The sequence below is a fragment of the Amblyomma mixtum genome, chromosome 1, assembly GCF_055824585.1.
Source record: "Amblyomma mixtum isolate Tamu chromosome 1, ASM5582458v1, whole genome shotgun sequence".
Lineage (NCBI taxonomy): Eukaryota > Metazoa > Arthropoda > Arachnida > Ixodida > Ixodidae > Amblyomma > Amblyomma mixtum.
Genome location: NC_143012.1, coordinates 179,938,163 through 179,960,176, shown reverse-complemented (window position 1 = coordinate 179,960,176; position 22,014 = coordinate 179,938,163). Strand labels below are relative to the sequence as shown.

General features: G+C 46.1%; 1 protein-coding gene across 5 annotated transcripts in view; it reads left to right on the top strand.

Moving 5' to 3' along the window:
* The window catches only part of LOC149370118 (uncharacterized), a 144,602-nt gene that overhangs the window by 1,833 nt on the left and 120,755 nt on the right, over positions 1–22,014 (top strand). For all 5 annotated transcript variants that reach the window (XM_089560123.1, XM_089560115.1, XM_089560128.1 and 2 more), the window contains exons 2-6: positions 6,888–6,987; positions 11,616–11,914; positions 13,808–13,985; positions 15,482–15,811; positions 21,606–21,830. In XM_089560123.1, the coding sequence (XP_089416249.1) occupies positions 6,904–6,987; positions 11,616–11,914; positions 13,808–13,985; positions 15,482–15,811; positions 21,606–21,830 (1,116 nt within the window). In that variant the 5' untranslated portion in view covers positions 6,888–6,903. The remainder of the gene's footprint in view (positions 1–6,887; positions 6,988–11,615; positions 11,915–13,807; positions 13,986–15,481; positions 15,812–21,605; positions 21,831–22,014) is intronic.

Sequence of the window (22,014 nt, the reverse complement as noted above, 5' to 3'; positions counted from 1 at the left end):
TAACATGCACTGACATCGCACAGTACACGGGAATTTCGCCTCCATCGAAATTCAACCGCCGCGGCTGGGATCGAACCCGCGTCTTTGGGGTCAGCAGCCGAGCGCCTTAACCACTGAGCCACCGCGGCGGCTTTGAGAGGAAAGGTGTACTCCGGGCGGACACTTGAACTCTTGAATTTTTTATAAGAAGCCTGAAAGGCCTCAAATTTTTCTAACAGAAAATGTTCAAGAAATGAAGGCATTATGCAAGTGGGGACTGGAGGTCAGTTGTGTTTGGCAGCTAGCAAATCAGCCTTTGAAATATTTGTTGTGTGGTGATCGTCACATCTACAATTTACATACCCATAAAATAGATAAATTCTCTTTCTATGTTTCATGATAACCATATGGTTCTTTAAATTCATATTCGCTATTAAAGAAGGAATGATTTGTTTTGTTTGCTAATGTTCTAAAATCTGTTAGTTCAGTAAGCTTTCACATATCTTTGGCTATGAATGGCTGCATATATCTTCGCACTTGTATTAGGTACCTTCAAACACCAGCAGTTGGTAATAGTCAGTCATGGTCTGTGGTGTCCTGTATTACTCTATTGACCAATCGCAATAGTAAACTAAATGAGCTTTTTGATGTTTGACTATACCAAACAAGCCAGAGGCATCAAAATTTTTGTCATGGAGGAATTCTGTGTCAAAGTCGCTGTAGACTGAAGTTATGTCCGACTAGAGGACTTATGCCAAAGTGTGCACTTGCTGGAAACATTTTAAAGGTATTTTGGTCGAGAACTGTCTTGTTTGTGCAGTCAAGTTAAAAGAGCAAGCTGTGGATTTTGTGAACCCATGGATGGTCATGAATCTCTTCAAATGTAGGAACAAATGACATGTATGCTTGTCATCACACCTGAGAAACTAAATTGAAGAATGTGCATTGTCAGTGAAAATATTCAGGAACTTTTGTACCAAACTTTGAAATTGCACTTTTGAAGTAAGTAGACTTTGCCATAGATTAATTAACTGCATAAGCTACTATGTGGAGGTAAATTCTTTTTTTCATGTGAGTGCACATTTTGGTGCATACTTGAGGCACTATAGATGCAGCGAGTAAAACTGCTTTAAATTATTTCAGCACTGCAGTAAAGGTTCGAACGATGTGTCTGGTAGCTGACCATAGCTGCAGCTAACCAGAAAGAAAAATGGGGTCGGGTCATTCGGAAAGTCTTTCTTGCGTAGGGTGGTGGCTTCCTGGCATGTTGGCTCTGGTGTTTTGAATGAGCTGGGAGAGCTGCATGTTATAGAGGCGAAATGTGAGAATACTCATTTGAAATGCTACGTCAATGCACATAAAGAGCCCCATGTGGTAAAAATAATACAGAGCCCTCCACTGTAGCAGCTTGCATATCCCATGCAAACCTCACACACTACTACTACTACTGCTGCCACTTACTTAGCAAGCAGAGCAAGCAAGTCAAAGTTGTAGTTTTGTTAACCTGAAAAAGTTTCAGCTAGCATATTCACTTTACCCTATATCTGCTGCAGTATATTGTACAAGTATGAATTAAACGAAGGCTGTGTATTTAGCGCTTCAAAGTTTGTCATAGTTACATGAGATTGGGTGGATTTTTTCACGGCTTGGCAATTAAGCAAACTCTAATTTAGCACCTTGTGATAGGTAAGAAATATGTGGATACCACACCTCAGGCTATAGCATGCAGTTGTGATTAATGGATAATGAAATAAAGTTGGTGCCTGAAATGCACAGGCAGTAAGTTAGCAGTTTTACGCCGGACTCAATTGCATGTCTTCAGGTACGTTTGATACAGGACCAGGCAGCTAGTGCGGTGAAACTACAGTAGCATTACATCTGTTGTTTCAGTTGAGTTTGAGTTAGACCACTTGGCGTCATCAGTGCTTGCTGAACCCAGTGTCAACACTGACATCCAAGGGATGTCTCTGCAAAATCTTGAAAGGACATGCAGATATCCCCAGGAAGTGCAGAAAATTTCCCGCTTACATCCCTCGCATATCTTTTTGGCCACATTTTCTGTATCCAAGGGAGGTCCGTTGGAAGTCCCTGAGGATTTTCATAGGCTTTAACGAGGACATATTGTCACGGGTCGCTCAAAAGACGCGGGTCTTGGGGACACTGGAAGACCAGGACCACAGGAGGGCAGGCGCCAGAGACAGTCCAAGCAGTCGCGGCCGGGCGCACGAGCGATTCCCTCCGCGCTTCTTCCTCTTTGCCTGCGATCGGCACCCCGCTGGCTGAAGATCACGTTGAGTGCAAAATCACAACACACATGACAATAGTGGGTATTCAGATAAAGGTATATTTTTGTTGTCGCAGCAAACATGTATAACAGCAAGCATATGCAAAGCACAGATCAAGCTGCAGAAACGCTACAAACCAGAAGTCATGCAGCCCCAACATAATGAGCATATATCCACTGAATGAAAAATTTCCACAAGCTTGTGTACTCCAAGGCTACCATCCTTTTAGAGCCAGCGGTTCTTGCACGTTAAGCAACATTATTTCATTCAATTATGAATCTGTGATGACACAAACAAGAAATGAAAATGAGTGGACCATGTTGCAGGAATTTTCTATTAGAAAAAAACATAAGCTTTCACTTTGCCATCTTTTGCGTGAACAATATGCAAACATAATGAGACATGATTGAAGTGTATGTCCATAATATCACCCGAATGGGATATGCATGGGATAAGGTGTCATGACATCTCTACCGAAAGAACCCGTATCAAATCATTGTCTCTAATATCGCCCGAACGGGACATCCTCCAAATAACGTGTCAGGATATTTAGAACAAGGTCTTGCCACGGACATCCCTCGCAAGTTCTCTATGCTGTTAGATATTCGGCTATGATTCGGATATCCCTGGGATCTGGTGTTGTAACTGGGAACCGAGTAAAGTGACACCAATGTCATATGTGTGTGCACTGCAGTGAATGAGGTTGGAATTGTGCTAATAAAAATAGCGCTATTGTTCATGGATCACCTGGCATGCAGTAAGGCGCCCATGTCCTGCTTAAGTGCTGGAAAGAGGCATGCTTTGCATTTGGAAAGAGGCATGCTTTGCATTTCTTCTAGTGTTCCTTATATGTTTTTCTTGTTCAGTGCTTACCATGGCCAAGTTTTTGTTCTAAGATTACTAAGTAAACAAACTTGCCTACACACTCTATTCGATTACTGTTATGTACTGGTCTATGTCATGTTATGGATGCAAGGTAGTCCTTTATTAGGGCTTCCCTTCAGTGTGCGGTAATATTTTTGGGCATGTAACATCTGTTTTGTCTTACATTTGTGCCAACTGCTGTTTGTGTGCTTCTAAGGTAACTTTGAGAGGAGGCCCTGTCAGGAAGTGTACGAGTATGAGCCTTCCTTTGTTTGTGGACTTTGTTATAACAGTGATGTAGGGAAATAAATGAAATGCGAGATAAAAAAGAATCAAATGAAATCTTTTCTTTTTCTGACGATCTTTAACTTCGTTAATAATAGCGCAGGTCCGAACAGTGATATTTGTTTCTGTAGTCACTGTTCCCTGTCAGACAGTATGGCAACTGATGTCATTGAGGGAATCCTCACTGCTAGCCGTCGCTGTGGAGGCATTAAGACAACAGGTCTTGAGCAGAAGTTCTTGCAGGTTATGTGTGCCCCTGAAGCACTCGGTTCTTCCAGCCATGTCTGTTGTCTTAATGACTTTGCGTAGCCTTACACAAGGTAGACCTCAATGGTCTTGGACCTCCAGGGTCTGTGCGCATGGGAGCGCTTTGTCAGTGATCACTGAAATCTGTTGTGCAGGATGTATTCATTGGTTGACGTCTGTGAAGGAGCTTTGTTACAAGCATCAACATTATCAAATGGCACAAAAGCATAGAGAATAATTTCTCAGGTATCCTCTTAGAAGTCAGCGGTGGGTCAGTCAGCTCATGTCATTCATTAGCTCATTGGTCGCTGCCATGAACAATTTGCAACCAATCACATTAATGCCGCCAGCAGCCGTCCCAATGATTTAGTGCTACTTGAAAGTGCAGCCTTTGATTAGACTCATGTTATTGTTCTCCATGATTGCCATCTTTTTTAGAAGGAACATTTCTGGCAGTATGCTAAAAACACACAATGCCAGAGACAGTAAAATCGGTAGATTTGTTCATGCTATGTGGGCAGATATGTTGTTGCATTTTTTTTAATGCTTTTTAAGCTGAACATTTATATCAAAAGGGAAGGGTAGACGCTACTGCTTTGTGTGTACTGAGGGCTGCTGTCAGGCTGCCAGCTAGCTGTGCCGAAGAAGTGCGTTTGCATGCACAGTGCAAGACTGGGGAGAGCTGTATCTCCAGCTTGACACTTCTTATATCTTTGTGCTCATTCTGGTCTTGGTTCCATGCACAGGTTCTTGACTCAAGAACCATGTACTCACTTTTTGTTTTTTGGATGCGTAACTGCGGGACGGGAGCTGATGTACACATGGATCTCTTTCATTAATGACTGTTGTTAGAAATGGTGCCGTGTAGAGGTACTTTGAAGTACGCAGCCAGCAAGCATAAATTGTCGCTAGCAGTGAAACTATCGTCCTGGGTAGAAGAACCCGATGAATTTAGTTCTTGGAAATGCTTTAGGGCATCTGCTTTTTAGGAGTGAGCTTTGGTGGAGACGGCTGACTTACTAGACGGCTGACTTAACTAGGCGTGAAGAGCGATCAATCCTGCACAAATGCATCAGCAGAAGAACTCTTTTTCACTGCCCTCTGACTTCATTGGCTGTAACTTATGGATGCAAGCGCTTGGATTTGTAGCATGGATACTGCAGTCTGCAAGGTGGTATTGAAGATAATTATGTTCGGACATTATGCTTGCTCTTTGAAGAAATACTAATGCTGAAGCCACCTGGCGGTTATATGCCCGGGAGCAAGCTCTCTTAGTAAAAAAAAAAAAAAAAAAAAGCGGCTTTGCTCATTGGACATGCTTGAGAGGATGCACAGAGGACACAAGCTCTGTGCTCGTTCCCTGGAGTGGAAGGCGCATTGATGCACACATAAGAATACAGACCAGAGAAAGTCCTGAGCCACAACTTATTTGAGGAGCTATCTCTCTCTCTCACATGCACACTGCACACACACATGCATGCATGCACGCACACACCCTCACTCACTCTCTCTCTGTCACTCTCACTCACTCACTCACTTGCACGCATGCATACATGCATGCACACCCACTCACTCAGACGCACGCATGCACGCACACTCGCTCGCTTGCTCGCTCGCTCACTCACCTTCATGCACACACACCTACCCACTCACTCACTCACATTCATGCACACACACCTACCCACTCACTCGCATCCATGCACACACACCTACCCACCCACTCACTCACTCACATTCATGCACACACACCTACCTACTCACTCACTCACTCACATTCATGCACAAACACCTACCCACTCACTCACTCACATTCATGCACACACACCTACCCACTCACTCACTCACTCACACGCATGCACACACACCCACCCACTCTCTCTTTTTCTGCTGAGGAGGTCATCCAGTTTACCTTTGCCACCTATGTTGCATCTTAACAAGCAACTGTTAACCTTACTCAAGCGACCTGCCTTCTTTTCACGGTCTTTTTATGCGAGAACACTAAACCAGTGAAAAAGGCGTCCTGTGTCGGGATAAAGCCAGAGGAGCAGGTGATGGTTATGTATATCTTCCGAAACCTAAAAATTTTATGTCGTTAAATCCAGTTATGGAACGGATGATCCCGAATCCCATTTATGCAGGTTTGACATCTCTTGTACAACTCTTGTACAAGATCAAGGGGCTGATTGTTTATGTTTCGGTAGAGACAAAAACCATGCTCAATGCTTTGCCGAATAAAACCGAGGACAGTCATTCCATTCTGGTGGACAGTGAGCGGAAAATGGTTAGCAAAATTTCCTACCTTTCGGACTTGGTTTCAAAAGACGTACCGCATCAGTGACCTAGTGGTTTGAGCATTTGCCTCACATGTGGGAGGCACGGGGTTCAATCCCCAGTGCCGCTGGGTATGCACCGGTGATGAAATTGGTACAAGCTTTCCCTGGCCTGGTGCTTGGCTTCTTTAGGGTGAAATGGTGGGTAAATGGGTCTTTGACCCCACCTCGAGAAGACGAAAACACCTTGTGCCTTGGCGCTCTTTGGTCTCAGATGGCCCACCACCATAAAATTTCATTTCATTTATTTTACACTCAGGGCTTTCGCATTACAGAGGGAATTCACAATCATCACAAATTCACAATCATCAAGAGACATACTTATTCCGCGGACCTCAAAAGAGTTCTTTGTAGCCTGACAGGGCTTCAAAGGGGTGGCAAACTGCTATCACACATATAACACATTTACAAACAGGGTTAAATCATCAATAATTTTCTGGTTTTATCTCTGTGAACTTCACGTTGTTGTCTCTCCTGGTGTTATGGTATGGTAGGTTGAGCTTAATGTCCCAGAGCTGCACATGGGCTATAAGAGATATTGAAGTGGAAGGCTGTGGAATAATTTCTACCCCCCAGTGTTCTCAAACGTGTGCTGACATTGCACAGCACACAGATATTTTGCATTTTGCCTCCATCAGAATGCGGTCGCCGCTGCTGGAAATTGGTCCCAAGTCCTTAGGCTCAGGAGCCGAACAACATAATGACTAAGCCGCTGTGCTGGGTTAGTCTCTCGGTGGGGCTTAAGATAGGCCACGCTCTTTTCAGGTGTCACCAATATCTTTCCTTGCTCTCTCTCTCCCCTGGTTCCATATAGTGTTTGGAACTTGTAAGTAAATAAATAACTACCACTCTGTTTCTGGGCGAAGGTTGTTTATGTTTGTGTGGACCTGTGCTGCAGGTGGCAGTGACTCACCATGGGGGACACCCTCCCGTTGGAGGCCATGGCGTATGCCGAGGAGGCTACGCTGGATGGAGGTGCCATCATCCTCATCCCACAGGTATTGCTCTTGTCTTGATCCTGCCTTCCTTCCTTGTTGCATTGCTAGCACTGGCTGGGTGGTCACTCCAGTAGACTAAGGAAAGTGGGAAGGCTTGTTGCGAGTCAGAAAGGATTACCAGGGGGAAAAAGAGGCACGTATGTGAGGAATTTGTGCGGTTATGTAAGGTAGAGGTGGCTGCTCTGTGCAGTATTAGCACTGAGATGAAGACAGAGCTACAGATCTTTCCCTAGTGTGCCTTTTGTGTCTTTGCTGCTGTAATCGTTGCAGTTGTTGCTCGGGGACATTGTTTTTATGGTTGCGTTAGCAGCACTACGCCAGGTTTTTGCCTCGTCGTGTAGCCGGTGGCCGGTAGGCCGGTAGCCAATGCCTAGCAATCATTTCAGCCAAGCTCCACCAGGTGGCGTCGGCGCCGTGCCGCTGCCGCGCGCGTAGTCGCTCACTTCCGCCAGATGTGTGCTCTCCACCGAGGTACAGGGTGAGGAGGTGGCTCTTCGAGGGGGTATATGCGCGCTTCGCCTCGGTGGAATCTTGTCGTTATGGAGAGCGCTAAAGAGAAGCAACGGCGACGGGACCAAGCTAGAAAGAGACAACGCGCTCGAGAGACAGCAGAAGAACCCGCTGCACAACTCGAAAAGCGTTACAGCTAGCGCAACTGACCAGGCTTAGCCAGAACTAAACCACGTCTAATTTTTTTGAACATGACAGCTTGTGTACTGGTGACATTGCTGCTTCATACACACATTTGATTAGGCTTGCTCAGAGGCATTACTACCAGGTGCAGCTGCAGCACAGTCACACATTGGAGCAGGGCATGAGGAAGTGGTGCGTGGGGAGTGAGGCACCAGGTCACCACACCGGCGCTGCTCACCTTAGTGATGCCTGTGGACCTGCCATCGACTTTTGCTAAGCATGATATGATCTGAACCGGCATTTGTGCTTGGGGAGAAAAATGAATTAATTTACTGAGAGAAGTGCAACTAATTTATTTGTGTAGGTGGTTGTAAGAACCACTTTTATCGCATGTTGAAATGTTTTAGCCCAGAAGCGGTCAGTGGTGCCATCATTGAGGCTGCATGAATGCACCACTGATTGAGGAACCGTGGTCATATCCTGCCATTCATTTGCCATATGAGCAGCATTACTGGCTGCATTCTCATGACGTTGCCTGTCTTGTTGCATATCCTAATTTAATGGCAATTCCTCATTCATCATTGCTGTTTTGCACTCGCACCATGTGCCTGTGCTGTGGCGTGTTTTAAATGGCCTCTTTATTTGTAAGCCAAAGAACTTGCGACATCCAAATGTACATGGTGGCATCCTCAAAGTCCCTGTTTAGTTACCCAGTAACGTAACCTGTGTACAAGCTCAAACAAGGTCTTCAGTGTCTGTCTAATGGTGTTTGAAGGGTGCCTCCTTGACAAACGTTTGGTGGAAAAAAATAAAAGTATAGGGTAAAGCATAAATTGTGGGTTTGTGCTGTAGATATAACCTGCATATGATGGCAGCAGTGCTAAGTACAGGTGTTTACAGAAGTAAACAAAGCATGCTAATGCTTTTAACAGTGTTTAAACATTGCCAGATGGGAATTGGGTGGTACGGCAGGTGCAGGCATGTAGTGACCTTTGGTGCAATTTGTGAGGGGTGCACAGTGTTTCATATTTTTTTATTTTTTTTGGAAAGGAGTGTGTGCGCATAGAAAAGAATGGTGGGCTCTGTTTACTTATGGCCTCACCTCTGTTCACAACAGGGTTAATTGTGAAGAGTTGAACTCGCTTTTATGGTTATATTGTTTTTGGGCTGAAATAAGAGGTGGATAGAGAGAGAGAGTGTGAGGTTTGCCTTAGGTGCGGGTAAATGCGTTCTCCCTTCTTAACTGTGGCTGACACAGTTCAGAACTGCCAGACCCTGCCCCGTGATTGCGTATGCTACTGAGCGCTACTGACCACGGCGGGCCTTGCTCTGAGGTAAAAGGAAAGACATTCTGGCTGACACAAACAAGGAATTTATTGCTACAACAATAACGGCAGCTAGCAACAGAGTATGCTGAGGAATCGAGGATGTTCGACTGACCAGCACGGTTGCGAGCGAATGTTCGCCCACACTAGGGCAAGGGATACTCGACGATGTGCGGGAAAATGTTCTTCGCCACGAGTCCCCGCTAGCGGAGAGCGGAGCGTCGCGTCTGAATGCCAGCACACGTCGAAGTTCCCAAGCCAAAGAGGACCGTCTCCCCCGTGCGTGCGCGCGCAGCTATCATGTCACCTGTAGCTTCTGTCGCTGCGACTCTGGCGCTTTCCCTTTTAGTTAAGGTAACCAACTAGACTAGGGAGGGTGCATCGTGGGGAAGCCAACCATAAGGAACCAGCGGGGCAGGTCTCCACAAGAGAATATGAAAAAGTAACATCTAGGCGACATTTCTGATAGCAGCTGGCTTGCTGAGTTGGGTCTCACCCTCTTAGTACTCAGTATCTTATGACAACATGTTAAGTGTAAAGGCAGTGCCTTTGTGGCCCTAAAGATTGTGGAACCCTTTCACGGCTATTATGTTGACCCCTGTTCCTAATCTGTTGCAAGTGCCAACATGTGCATCACAGTAGTGCAAGTGATGGGCTTGAAACCCCCTGAAGTACGCTGAAGTATTTACGTGCAAACTTTCTTGAAAATGGACAGTTTTGGTTCGGCCCTATTACTGTGCACCTCCATTGGATTTGAGAGTGGCATGCAAGAAAGAAAGCTGGAGGGGTGTTCATGTAATGTAATATAGGTTTCAGCATAATTGGTATGCGCATGGGGAATGTGGAAGAAAGTCTTTGTTAAGAGAATGTACAGTCAAACCCACTTATAATGAAAGTGCCAAGGAAATATCATTGTCATAACCAATAATTATTATAATCAGGTAATGCAAAAAGAAAACGAAAACAAGACTAACCTCAGAGCATTTAATGACAGGAAAGTCACAAAGGGGCTCGATCATTCTAAGGCCTTTAGATATGACACAAGTTACATAGGTACCTGTTTGTCCTCGTCGTTTGCGCCAGTGACAGCTGCGATGATCGTCTTGTCAATGAGGTCTTCATTTGGGATGGCTGCATCGTCAGCATTAAAGAATTCTTCAAGACCTGACATGCTGCCATCATCAGTACATGATCAGGAGCTTCGCGAGCCTCGACATCATGGACATCCCGAGCAAAACCCACTTTCAGGAAGCAGTTCTCAACGGGAAAGTCTGAGGGGCTTGCAAGACCAAAGGAACGGTGATGGCAGACAGAAGCAAAACCATGCTGGCAATGTATGCGGCCAAGTTGGCGAAGAATCGAAGAATAGACGAGGACGGGGCAGCGCATGCGCTTTCGCTGCCAGCAGTCATGCAGAATGCAAAACAAACAAAAAAAAAAAACAAAAAAGGTGCTGCCATGCTTTTTACTAGCAGTGCATCCTCAGAAATGTTAATAATGGATTGCTCCACTGAAAGAGACTCCCTGCCCCCTTCTCTGCCTTGGCGCAGCGGAAAGTGTCTTGTCTTTTCTTCTCCTCTGCGTCATTGCGGCTTGCAACCATCTCTTACACGGTATAGCTGTAGGTGGGTTTGACTGTATTTGGAGTTTCACTTATGAGTTCATTTAACTGCTATTGTGACAGTTAAATGGGTGATGTCACCTTGCTTTGTGATGACATTATTTCATACAGACAATCACTGCATGATCTCAAGTGAGGGAGTCTGGCTGTAAAAGCCGGCATTGTAATATGCAGTGCCCCGAAGAAGTGACAGTTCAGCTGTTGCAAAAGAGCATAATTATGAACTGTCAACAACAAATGAAACTCAAACAAGCCATTTGAAGTATAAACAGCAAAATGAGGTCTGAGCTGCGGAGAGTTCAGGTTAATTTCACTTCGAAGTTGTGGAGACTGTGTTTTTGAAGTGTTAGCTCAACCTCGCTTGTATTTCGTCTCCAGGAGATACGTTTGCGATTTTGTCTCGGCGTTTCAGTTTTTTCTTGTTTGCATTTCTTTTGTTGCTGGTAGTACTGCCGCCACATGTGCGAATGTCTGGAAGAAGAAGAGGTTGACAGCACTACCAAGAGAGAATATTGTCACGTAGTGGTGACTGCAGTCCGGCGAACAGGAAAACAACGAGGATGTCTTCGAAACGGAACTCTTTATTTGGGCTGACTGGCACCCGCAAAGAAATGAACCACGCGGCGGCGGCGTAGCAACAAGCATGCTCGGCGGTCATTGAACAGAATGACGGCCGCTGTCCGCCGTGCTCTTTTTAAAGCTGATAGCGAACATTCGAGATAAAGCTTGGAAAATTACTAGAACATTGTGGCGCAAACTAGAACTGGCTCTGCCTGGATGCGATCAATCGAGATAAATCTAGGTGTGTCTTGCGTCACAAATGAAGCGATAAAGCGGCGTGTCAGCAGCCTTTAAGCATGAACAAACAAACGCTACAAAGATTCGCGGCAATATCCACAGCTCTCGGGCAGAGCTGATGTATTTCTCTCCTTGGGCTTCGTGGTTCTTTGAATAAATGTGGGCTTTCTTTTAGTGGCCGGGATGTGTTTGGCAGCAGTGGTTGACTCCACGCCTAGTGGCAGTGCGCTCAGTGTGGGAGTGTGTTGCAGGAGGACGGCCAGCCCGTGCTGCTGGGCGAGGCCCTGATGGGTGGTGGCTCTCAGCTGGTGCTGGGCCAGCTGCAGCCCCTGCACATCGATGGGTCCCCCCACCAGGTGGCCACGGCCCCGCTGGTCTTCGCCCCGGTCACCACCGCCGAGGCCGCCCTGATGGCACATGCCGCACCGGCCACCACCGTGATGGCCCAGGAGCAGGTCCACACTCTGCAGCCGTCTCCACAGCCACCGCAGCAGCACGAGCAGCAGCAGCTGCAGCAGCAGATGGGCTCACCCGCAAGTCCTGCTCCTAGGTGGGACTGGGGCTGGATGCAGCCGTTTACTTGGGGTTGGGCAGCTAACTATAAGTGAGTGACCTCCCCCCAGAGCTGCTACTAGCCTAGTCTGTAACGGGTACGCAGTGTGTTGTACTGCCCAATAACCTGTCGCAGCGGTAAACGAAATCAACTTTTTGATGTTCCACTCTATTAAACAAGTCAAGGCATCAAAATTCTTGGTCTTTTAATTCAGCTTGTGATTAGCTTTTTGTCTTACTGCAAGAAAATTAAACGGCAGATTCTGTGTATTGCGGAGGAACAGTGGGCAGCTACAATGAATGTGGGTGCAGCATCACTGCACAATTGTTTGTCCCCCCAAGGGAGGAAGACTTCTTAGGCGCAGTAGCTGTCTTAGAAGGGATTGAAATATCCACGCAAGCGCACCTATATAGCTGCCAAGAAAAGCTCTGCAGCTTTGTTCCTCTGGTATGTGAGACACTGGTGTCGCCACAGTTCCAGTCCTGTTCACTGCATTGGTGGGGCCGGAAATTTGACAGGAAAAGCAAAGCGTTTCACTGCTGGTGAGACAGCAGCCTGAGGGACAGGTGCGCACATCTGGCTGTTCGGGCTGGGCCCCGCTTTTTGAGGTCACTGCTCCCCAAGCAGCAGTAAACACGTCACTCTGTGTGCCACCTAGCTGAGAAGGTTCAAGGTCATACCCTTGAAAGTAGCTCGGTATTGTTTGGCCGCTTTCCCAAGTTACTAAGCATGGGGCATCGTGAAAGGGAGCTGGCCACTGAGCTTCCATAGCTTCAATAGGTGGTGCCAGCAACAGTAGCGATGGAGTGAAGCGACCGAGCAGCGAGCCAGGTGAACAGGCACCCCCATCCTGCAGCCAAACCGTTTGGCGGAGTGACACAGTTACGAATACTTTGCTGGCCCTGTAGCCTTCTCTTCATTGCCACTAAAAGTTGTCACCAAGCATAGTTCCTTACTTTTTATGCCTTGTATGCTACTGGTTTTGCCCCTGTTGCAGAGGACACAAAAAAACCAAGCACTTCAGCAGACTATGCAGACACTTCAAGCGCTTTTCATTTAGTAGAAGACATATGCTGGCTTGTTTGATTTCTTGGCAATGATATTGTTACGGGGATGTTACGGGGAAGTCTGTATTGACGGTTGCGCTGCGATGGCCAGCACTCAGCTCAGAGACTCCTAGGGCCCAGCTTCACACTGTCAGCGTCGTCGTCGTCCAGCGCACCGCCACTTCGTCATTCACAATTTATTCACAAGTCGACTCCACTGATACGGTAAGCAGTTCACTGGTAACAATATGCTTATGTACCTACCATCTGAATGCTTCCTCTCCCTCTGCCTCTTCCTCTGCTTCTGTCTGTATTAACAAGGCACAACTGTACTAGCATGAACCAGAGAATGAAGCTACACTACGTCTTTGCACCCGGTACCAAGGTGTATTGAGTGTAATGACGTAATGAAGAGTAATGTTTATTTACAAACTGCTTTTAACTTTGGCACATAAAAACTCTAAAAAGTATGTTTTGTTCTTGCAAAGCAGAAGTTTGCTGCAGGTCTTCGATGGTGTATGCATTTTTCTTTCAACAGGACCACGGAACACAGCTTGTGAGTAAGGTGTCAATACTACTGCAGATTTTATCAAGCTGGGATGATTTCATGAGGAACTTCCTGGATGAACGGCTTATTATTTATTAACGATAAACTAAACAATCTGAAGCACGATCATTAGCCCAGAAGAACAGAAAGCTAAGTTGGAGTTTTTTTTGCCAGACTGGCGATGTCACATCTCTTTACTGGGGGACTGCATAGCTGCTGCTTCAGATGAATAGACCTGTGCGTCTTGGTGCAGGAAGTAAATCACATGTGTGCTGTTGTGTTGCTGCTCGTGTGCAGGCCAGAGACAGAAGGGGGCAGCGTTTTGGTGATGCAGCGCACGGTGACCCAGACTCTGAAGGTCCGCTGGCTGGACGAGCTGCTGGCCAGCAAGATCATCCGCTGCCCGGTCCGGGACTGCCCCATGGCCTGCGCCGCCATCACTGCCATGGAGAAGCACTACGCCCAGTGCCCTGGGGTGAGCTGCCCTGTCCGTCTGGCAGTGGACGAATAGAAGCGAGAGAGCTGCGACAGTAGAGGGGCTTTCTCGGATGAGTTGGTGCTGTGCAGTTTTAGCTCTGTTACATCCAAGCAACGTAAATGTTGACTACAAGGATTGAGTCCAGAGTATTTTGTCATCGCAGGAATGTAAAAAAACTGGCGGATATATTGAGAAATTGTGATTACATGAGACTCTCAATAATTCAAACATCAAGGGACCAGAGATTTTTGTTAGAATTATCAAAAGTTTGAGTTGTTAGAAACTCACCTTAATAAATCCTTTAACTTATAGACAACGAACATGGTCGAAGTAAACTGAGAGTTTTGAGTTATACAGAGTACCCAAACTTTCGCTGTGCTGTTCATTGTAAAAGTGTACCTTTTCTTTCCAATGGAAACTCCATAACATACGCCTAGCATTTCCTCATAGTGCAAGGAGTACTGTGTGTGTGTAGTGGCCCGGCAGTGCAACAAACATGGCCAGCAGAGTATGCATGAGCTTTTGGCAGTGGCTGCATTGCTATTGCTGCACCAGTAATAGTAGCAGACGCAGCCTTCTGTACCATGGTATGTCATAAACAGGTCCTGATCTTGCTCCAAGCTTCAGTGTCAATGGCAGAGGCGGTGTCGATTGGCAGTAGAATCATACACAGTGTGCTGATTAGCAGCATGCTAGCAAGCCTATGCTAGCGTTGGTTTGAAATGTGACCTGTGGGCTGCACAAACTGCTGGCTGAACCCCTTTTTGGGGATTTCGCTGGCCTCATTTTGAGAAAAACAAATTTCATTGCAAGAACATTTTGAGATATGCAGTGACAAACACATGGTGTCTCATGACGAAAAAAATGTTTTGACAACCGATATTTCGAGATTCGTGAGTCCTAGTTTTAATGATGGTGTGCTGCATTTGAAACTAGATACTATCAGACACCCCCTCTGTGTGAAGGTTGAGAGGAAGCTAGCCTGCTATTTGGTCCAGTGAAGTAGTCATGCATGTCTTTCAAAAGGGGATTGCAGAAGTTGGTGTTTATTAATTTCTTGTGCAACACTGGAGTGGAGGCATGCAAAAGAGTGCGGAGGAGGAGAGAGAGAGAGAGACGCCTGGTGGTTCCCCACCGGTTGTCTGCAGGCTGGTACTCTACTCTGTCCTGCAATCATAAAACGTTACGATCCTAACATGGATGGGCGATGCCCGCACTGTGGGGAGACCTGTGATATCTTCCACATGGTGTGGGCATGTACACAAAATCCCCACCTCCCCCCTTCCCCTACCCCTTCCAGAGAGGCATGGGAGACTGCCCTCCTCAACTGCTCCTCGCTTGAGTCCCAAAGGGCTCTGGTGAAACGGGCGAGACACGGGGCCTTGTCATGCGGTGTCCCGGACTAGGGACGCCGACCATGTAGCAGGGCCACTCTGTGGCTCCCAAACTCTATCTCATCAATTAAAAGTTTTCACCACCACCACCGGTCACAGGTGAACGGGTCGGGCATGGAACAGTGCCCGTACTGCGAAGCCCAGTTCCTGACCCACAGCAGTGCCCTGCACGTGCACATTGTGGAGGAGCACCCGACCCGGCGCTCCCTCATGCATTCCCACATTGCGGAGGGCAAGGGCCGCAAGGCGGGCCCCACCGGACCCCGGCGTAAGGCACAGCCAGCCTCCAACCAGGGCGGAGTAGGGGGGCCCCCTCCGGCCAAGCGCCAGGCGTCCCGGAGGAGCGCCGCTGCACCTGCCACCACTGCCACCATTGCCACCACTGCCACCACGTCCCCCGCCACCACCACCACGATGGCAACGGCGACAGTGAGTGGCTGTTGCAGCGAACGTGTTATTTCTGCATGCATTTCTGCATGCCACTAGAAACCTCTCTTTCGGCAATTTCAACCTCCCTCCCATCCGCAATGTATATGGTGAGCGTTTAGTGCAGTCTGCTGGGGTCAAAATTTGGAACGCGATACCCATTTCTCTTAAAAACTCACACAATTTTGCTGGTATATGTTTAAAAAACACTTAATTGGAATAATTGATTTAACCTGAAATTCTTTTTTCGTCACAGTTTTCTGTTATTATGTACTTTGTATGTAACACGATAGTTTTTACTAACACTTGATGTCCGAAAGTTCTTTTTGCATGTCATGTTTTCAAAGCTATTTTCTTTCTTTTGCCGCGCCGAATGTTATCTACCAGTGTTATTTAGACTGCTTTGCTTTTAATCTTGTACTACGCTTACGCTTTTCTGTATATGTCCGCCGTTTTTGAATTTGCTTTTACGTATTTCGTGTACTTGGACCCGAACTAGCCGCTGGCTATGGGTCCAAAAAAGTGTTTGTATTTCCTGTAAAAGAAATTCGAAAATAAAAAAATTGAAATTGAAAAAAATTTAAAAGAAAGAAAGAAAAAAAAAAGAAAGGCATGTACTAGTGGGCGAAAACTCAACAGTGGTGCTTTCACAGTCGTGCCCCGTTATTGTGATCCACGTTAATGCGGAAGACTCTAATTATTGGACAGTTTCTCTGTGGACCGAACTTTTTAAATGTACTTTCGCCTCGTTAATGCGGAAACTCACTGTCTAGACAATGGACTGGATGAAAATGCACAGAACTCCATGGTGTCACAGCCAAATGCTGCTACTGTATCAAAACCAGGCACTTAAAAAATTTAAAAGGAAAAATTTCAAGGTCTCGCTGAGAGAAAGAGGCACTCATGATTAGTACGCCTTGCCATTTGACGTGGCCCTGGTCCTCCTCTCTGCAGTTGCCTCTAGTAAGCAGTAGGAAAGCGTAGTTTCAATTGAGTAAAGTTTAAGAAAATTTGCTGTGGCTTAGCTGAGCTAAGCCAGGATATACATAGCAAAAGGTGCGCAGGTACGCGTTGGTATGGGCAGTGATAAGAACACAATCTCAACTTCTCTAAGCAGATAATTCCTCTCCTCTATTTTGAGTGCGGAACACCAGCGAAAGGCAGTGTAAAAGTGCTGATGCCTGAATGATGGCATTTTTTATGTGGTTTTGGGCTTTGCACTGTCGAGGTGCCAGTCGACACGCCCTACCTTTTGCCGCGTTGCATGAATGATTGTGAATAAATTCCCCTCTGTGGCTTGTGCTACGTTGAAAACCATATTTGGCAACCGTCAGCCAACTGAGTACAGATTTGTAGTAGCGATTTGTAGTGTGTGAGCAGTCACAGTGGGAGATACGTGATCATACCATGAGACGTCATCACGTCTCGTAGACCATTAGGCAGTTCAGACTCCATTGCGTTATTTTAGAGACAATGGCAGTCACGATAATACACTTGGAATTTCCGAGTTTTAATTTAATTTATGCTCCATTTCCCACCACTATGCACAGAAGCAGACATAGTGGTCGAAGTCCTCGTTCTGCATAGTATTATTTCTTTTCTCCACTATTCATTATTACAAAGGACTCATTTTATAGCACAGAAGCAGACATAGTGGTCGAAGTCCTCGTTCTGCATAGTATTATTTCTTTTCTCCACTATTCATTATTACAAAGGACTCATTTTATAGACAATTTGGTCCCAAGCCAGAATGTTCATAATAACCAGGCACGACTTTATGTGCATGCAGCAACCCACAAAGTGAGAACGTGAAGGATTGTGGACCAAGAAGACAGTGGTGTACTTTCGTGATCTTGGTAAATGTCTGGCTGACCTCTGCTGTTCCCACTTGTCCATACGTTTCTTTGTAGTTGAGCCTCCTGCCTGTGACTAAAGTCGCTAACCGGTTTTTCGAACACTCTAGGGACCGCAAAAACATCTGCAAAAAGGGGCAGACCGAAAGACCGAATTTCTCATAGAAAAAGTGCCTTAGTTGAGCTTCTAATTGCCAATGTGATGGAGGAATGGCTAAGTAGCTTTGTGCACATTCTGAAGCTTTGTCATGACTCTCTAACCGTGCCTCATGTCTGCATACGGGCGATGGGCAGTGACCACTTTCATGAGCTCGGCGTTCAGTGGTTGTACCGCCATCTGTGCATCGCAAATGAACACATGGAATGGCACAAAATCTAGACTCAGAAACAATCCCTCCACTGGTGGAACTGTGCTGCACCCGCCGCGTACAGGGCTTGAAGTGTAGTCAAGGATGGCGATAAAAATACAAAAGCAGAATCGACAAGTGTTATGAGCAAGCACTCCGTCAGTGTTGGCTTATAGCCTGGCATATTTTTACTCCGTGGTGTCTCAGCCAAATGCTGCTACTGTATCAAAACCAGGCACATAAAAAATTTAAAAGGAAAAATTTCAAGGTCTCACTGAGAGAAACAGGCACTCATGATTAGTACTCCTTGCCATTTGACTCCGCCCTGGTCCTCCTCTCTACAGTTGCCTGTAGTAAGCAGTATGAAAGTGTAGTTTGAATCGAGTAAAGTTTTAAAAACTTTGCTGTGGCTTAGCTGAGCTAGGCCAGGATATACATAGCAGACAGTCATGGGCAGTATCGAAGATACATGTATCTTCGATACTATCTTTCGATATATTTTGTGTATCGGTATTAGGTATCGCGTGCTGAAAACTAGAGTATCGGAGTATCGGTATCGAAAATACATTTTTAGTGTATCGTGTATTTTAAGATACTCGATACAAAAAAAAAAAAACCTGTAAAAGCGCTCGCTCAGGCGGTAGTACAAGACGGGCGGCAGCACCTTCGCTGCTTTTTAGCTAACTCCCAAGCTACCACTTCTGGATCAGCGTTTCTCGGAGTTAGGAATGGATTCACCCGCAGGTTTGACCATCTTTTGAAGATGAAACCGAATGCAGAAGAGGCAACAGTTGCTGCTGTTCTACACCCCTATTTCAAGTTGCGGTGGTTGCCAGCAGAAATGGAAGACTTCCGCCGTCATGCTCAGAAGCTTACAGAAGAAGCTGTTGTCGACTATGTCAGCACAACGCAAGCCGCGCATTCTTCCGCACGCGAGGCAGTGGGGTCATCGGCGCCAGCAGCATCAAATGCGTCAGCTGACGCATGCTTTTCATTTGAAGAGACAAGCGGTATAACCAGCCGTAGCTCTCAGAAGGCGTTAGTGAAGCTTCAGTTTCTCAATTATTTACAAGATCCTCGAGTTGATGTGGCTATGCTTCATTCTTATCCACTGATAAGAGGCGCCTTCGTCAAGTATAATACTGCGACGTGCTCGTCTGCTCCTGTAGAGAGGCTTTTTTCATTTGCCTCCCTTATAGCGCGCCCACATCGGGGGGCTCTTTCGGACCGGCGGTTCGAGTAAATACCTTTAGCCTAATAAAAACGTTCAGCCATTTTACTTGTTGTTGTTTTAATTCCAGCTTTTCAAGAATAGTTTCAGCATCAGAAGTTTGTTATCGCAGTACTGGCAAACTAACTGTTCGGTTCCCAAGCGCACGGAGCTTGCATCATTTAGTTTGATCAAAGGCACAGGCCATCGGGTAAGTACTCTATAGTATCGAACCGAAAACAGAAAACGTTTCAGGTTTATTCATATAGCCAAGTGCTCACAGATTGGTTCGTATGAGGAACTTTGGGTTAAATGATTTTTCGCTAGGCTGCTTACGGAAGCGATCACTTCAACATATACCGGGTGTCCCAGCTAAAAGTAACCAAACTTTTAAAAAAGGCGAAGTGTCCTAGTCCAGTGAACCCAACTCAGGGTTATTCATAGTCACGTGGCCTAGTCTTCAGTATTTTTTTCGCTCTTCAAAGTTCATTAATTAGTTCAGTTTAATTAGCTGCCTTTTTAATTATTAACTTCAGGAAGAAAATGTCAATGCAAAAGTTTAAGATCTCCTCGAAAAACCGCTAGTAGTGCTGTTTTCGTCAAGTTACGATTTACGTAGCTTCATTTATTGGTCTTAAAAGAAAGTTATCACGTGACCAGCTGCTCGCTCACTTCTCTGCCCCAATGTGCACCCAAAGTCTCATCGAGGAGAGGACTTCAGAAAAAACGGATTTTCTTCTTTAAGGCGCGTCTTGGGACGTTGAGGTGGCACAGTTGTCATGTGGAAGCTTTTTCTTATTGTGCGGGTTATGGTTAAAGGGCGGTAAAAAAACTACTTTACGTAAATATTACTTTGCTGCAAATGTCTCAGTAAGCTGTTTCTCGAAGCGATCTACAACTTTTCCATTGATACTTTGTTCCTGAAGTCAATAAATAAAAAGTTAGTTAATTAAGCTTAACTAATTAGTCAACCTTGAAGAATGAAAAAAATACTGCGGACTAGGTCACGCGACTCTAAGCAACCCTCATTTGGTTTCCGACGGCTAGGACACCCCGTGTTTTTTAAAAGCTTGGTTACATTTAGCTGGGACACCTGGTATATGGCTTTAATCCAAATTAAAGTTCTAACAAAGCCAACTGCGCAGACAGCGGAGCTTCAACAGATCCATGCGGTCGGATTCATTTATAAATCCTTTCAGGAAAAGTGCTCCATAGAAATACACTAAAGGTTACAGAAACCACGCGTACATTTCCTAAGTTCTCCAATTATATTACCGGAATTATTAGACAGTGATTTCAGTCATGTAAACTTTGTTAGTCGTAATATAACCTGTATTATATTTGATATTTTAGTGATGTATCGAAGTATCGAAGATACAGTATCGAGTATCTGTATCGAAAATTGATTTCGGTACTGTATCTTGTATCTGTATCGGAGATACAATTTTCAAAGGTATCGAGTATCGTATCGAAGATACTATTTTGAAGTATCTTGCCCAGCCCTGATACCAGAAGGTACGTTAGGCGCCTAACAACCATGACAACCATTTGCCATGGTTGCCATGGTTATGGCGCATGCGCAGTGCTGGCCTGGGACGACTGCCGTAATGCATCGCTGACTAGCCTAGTGTAGCTTTCACTACAAAATAATACTCTCAAGCTATTTTGAATTTCTAATATTCGCATGTCACTAATTTTCAGGCGTCGCTATTGCCATTATGGGCATTTCATAGGGGTAGCAGGCATGCTGAAGGAACACAAAATGATTTTTGTCAGTTTGAACAATCGAGCTCAGTCGAAAGAAGATGAAAAAGGCAAGAGAAGGTGTGACAGGAAAGTAGTTGATGGCATACGCCCAGATGGCTACCCCACAGGGGGAAAGGGGGTGAAAGAGGAGAGAAAGAGGGAAACATTATGCCCATGGACGGGCAACAAAAAAAGGGGGGGGGGGGGGGGGTCTGCAGTTCTCAAATATTGTGTTAGCTCTGTGTGCCTTCTGTCTCGGTGAAAGGTGAGGCCATGCAATGCAGCGCGGTTGTGTCGCCTGTGTTTGGGACTGGCTTTAATGAATGATTATCGTCTAATTGAGTTGGGTTGGCTTGGGACCACTTCAAAAGAGAAGAAAACAACTGAGCACGTACTTTGTCTCTGCCCCGTTTCAACACTCACTGGGTGTCTCTTCAAGCAGCATTGTACAAACTGTGTTTGAAGGTGGCATCAATTTAGATTTGTACAAGGGACGGGCAGAGTTTCCCAACTCGGGTGGCCTAAAAGTGGTATGGCCAAACTAGCAGGCTGATTTGGGTTCTATGCTGGGTAGCGTGTGTGGCAGCTGCTTTCACCACCGGCACTGGCTCAAGGCTGCGTTGATGTTGGATTCATCGCAGACTGGCCCTTCGGCAGGGGGCAGCGGAACCCAGTGGGACTGGGAACAACGCAGGCGCACCTACTCGCGGTCGTACGGTGAGCCGATGGGGCCCACGTCGGAGCTGTTTCGGCGCGGAGGAGGCCAGGAGGAAGAGGACCCCCTGCAGCTGCCCCGGTCCGTCATCAACCGCAGCGAAATCACCATGTCCAATGAGGAGCTGGCCCTCGACGATTTCCAGCTCCAGGTGGGTTCCCCCAGCGTCCTGTTCACCCAATGTCTGGGTCATTTGCTTAAAACATAGTGACTGGCTAGTTGGTTCTGCATACTGGAAAATTGCAGCGCAGCAGTAACAAGGACGAGACGAGAAGGACGCAAACACAAGCGCCGACTAACAACTCTTTTTTATTGCTCTGAGCCAGTCTATATAA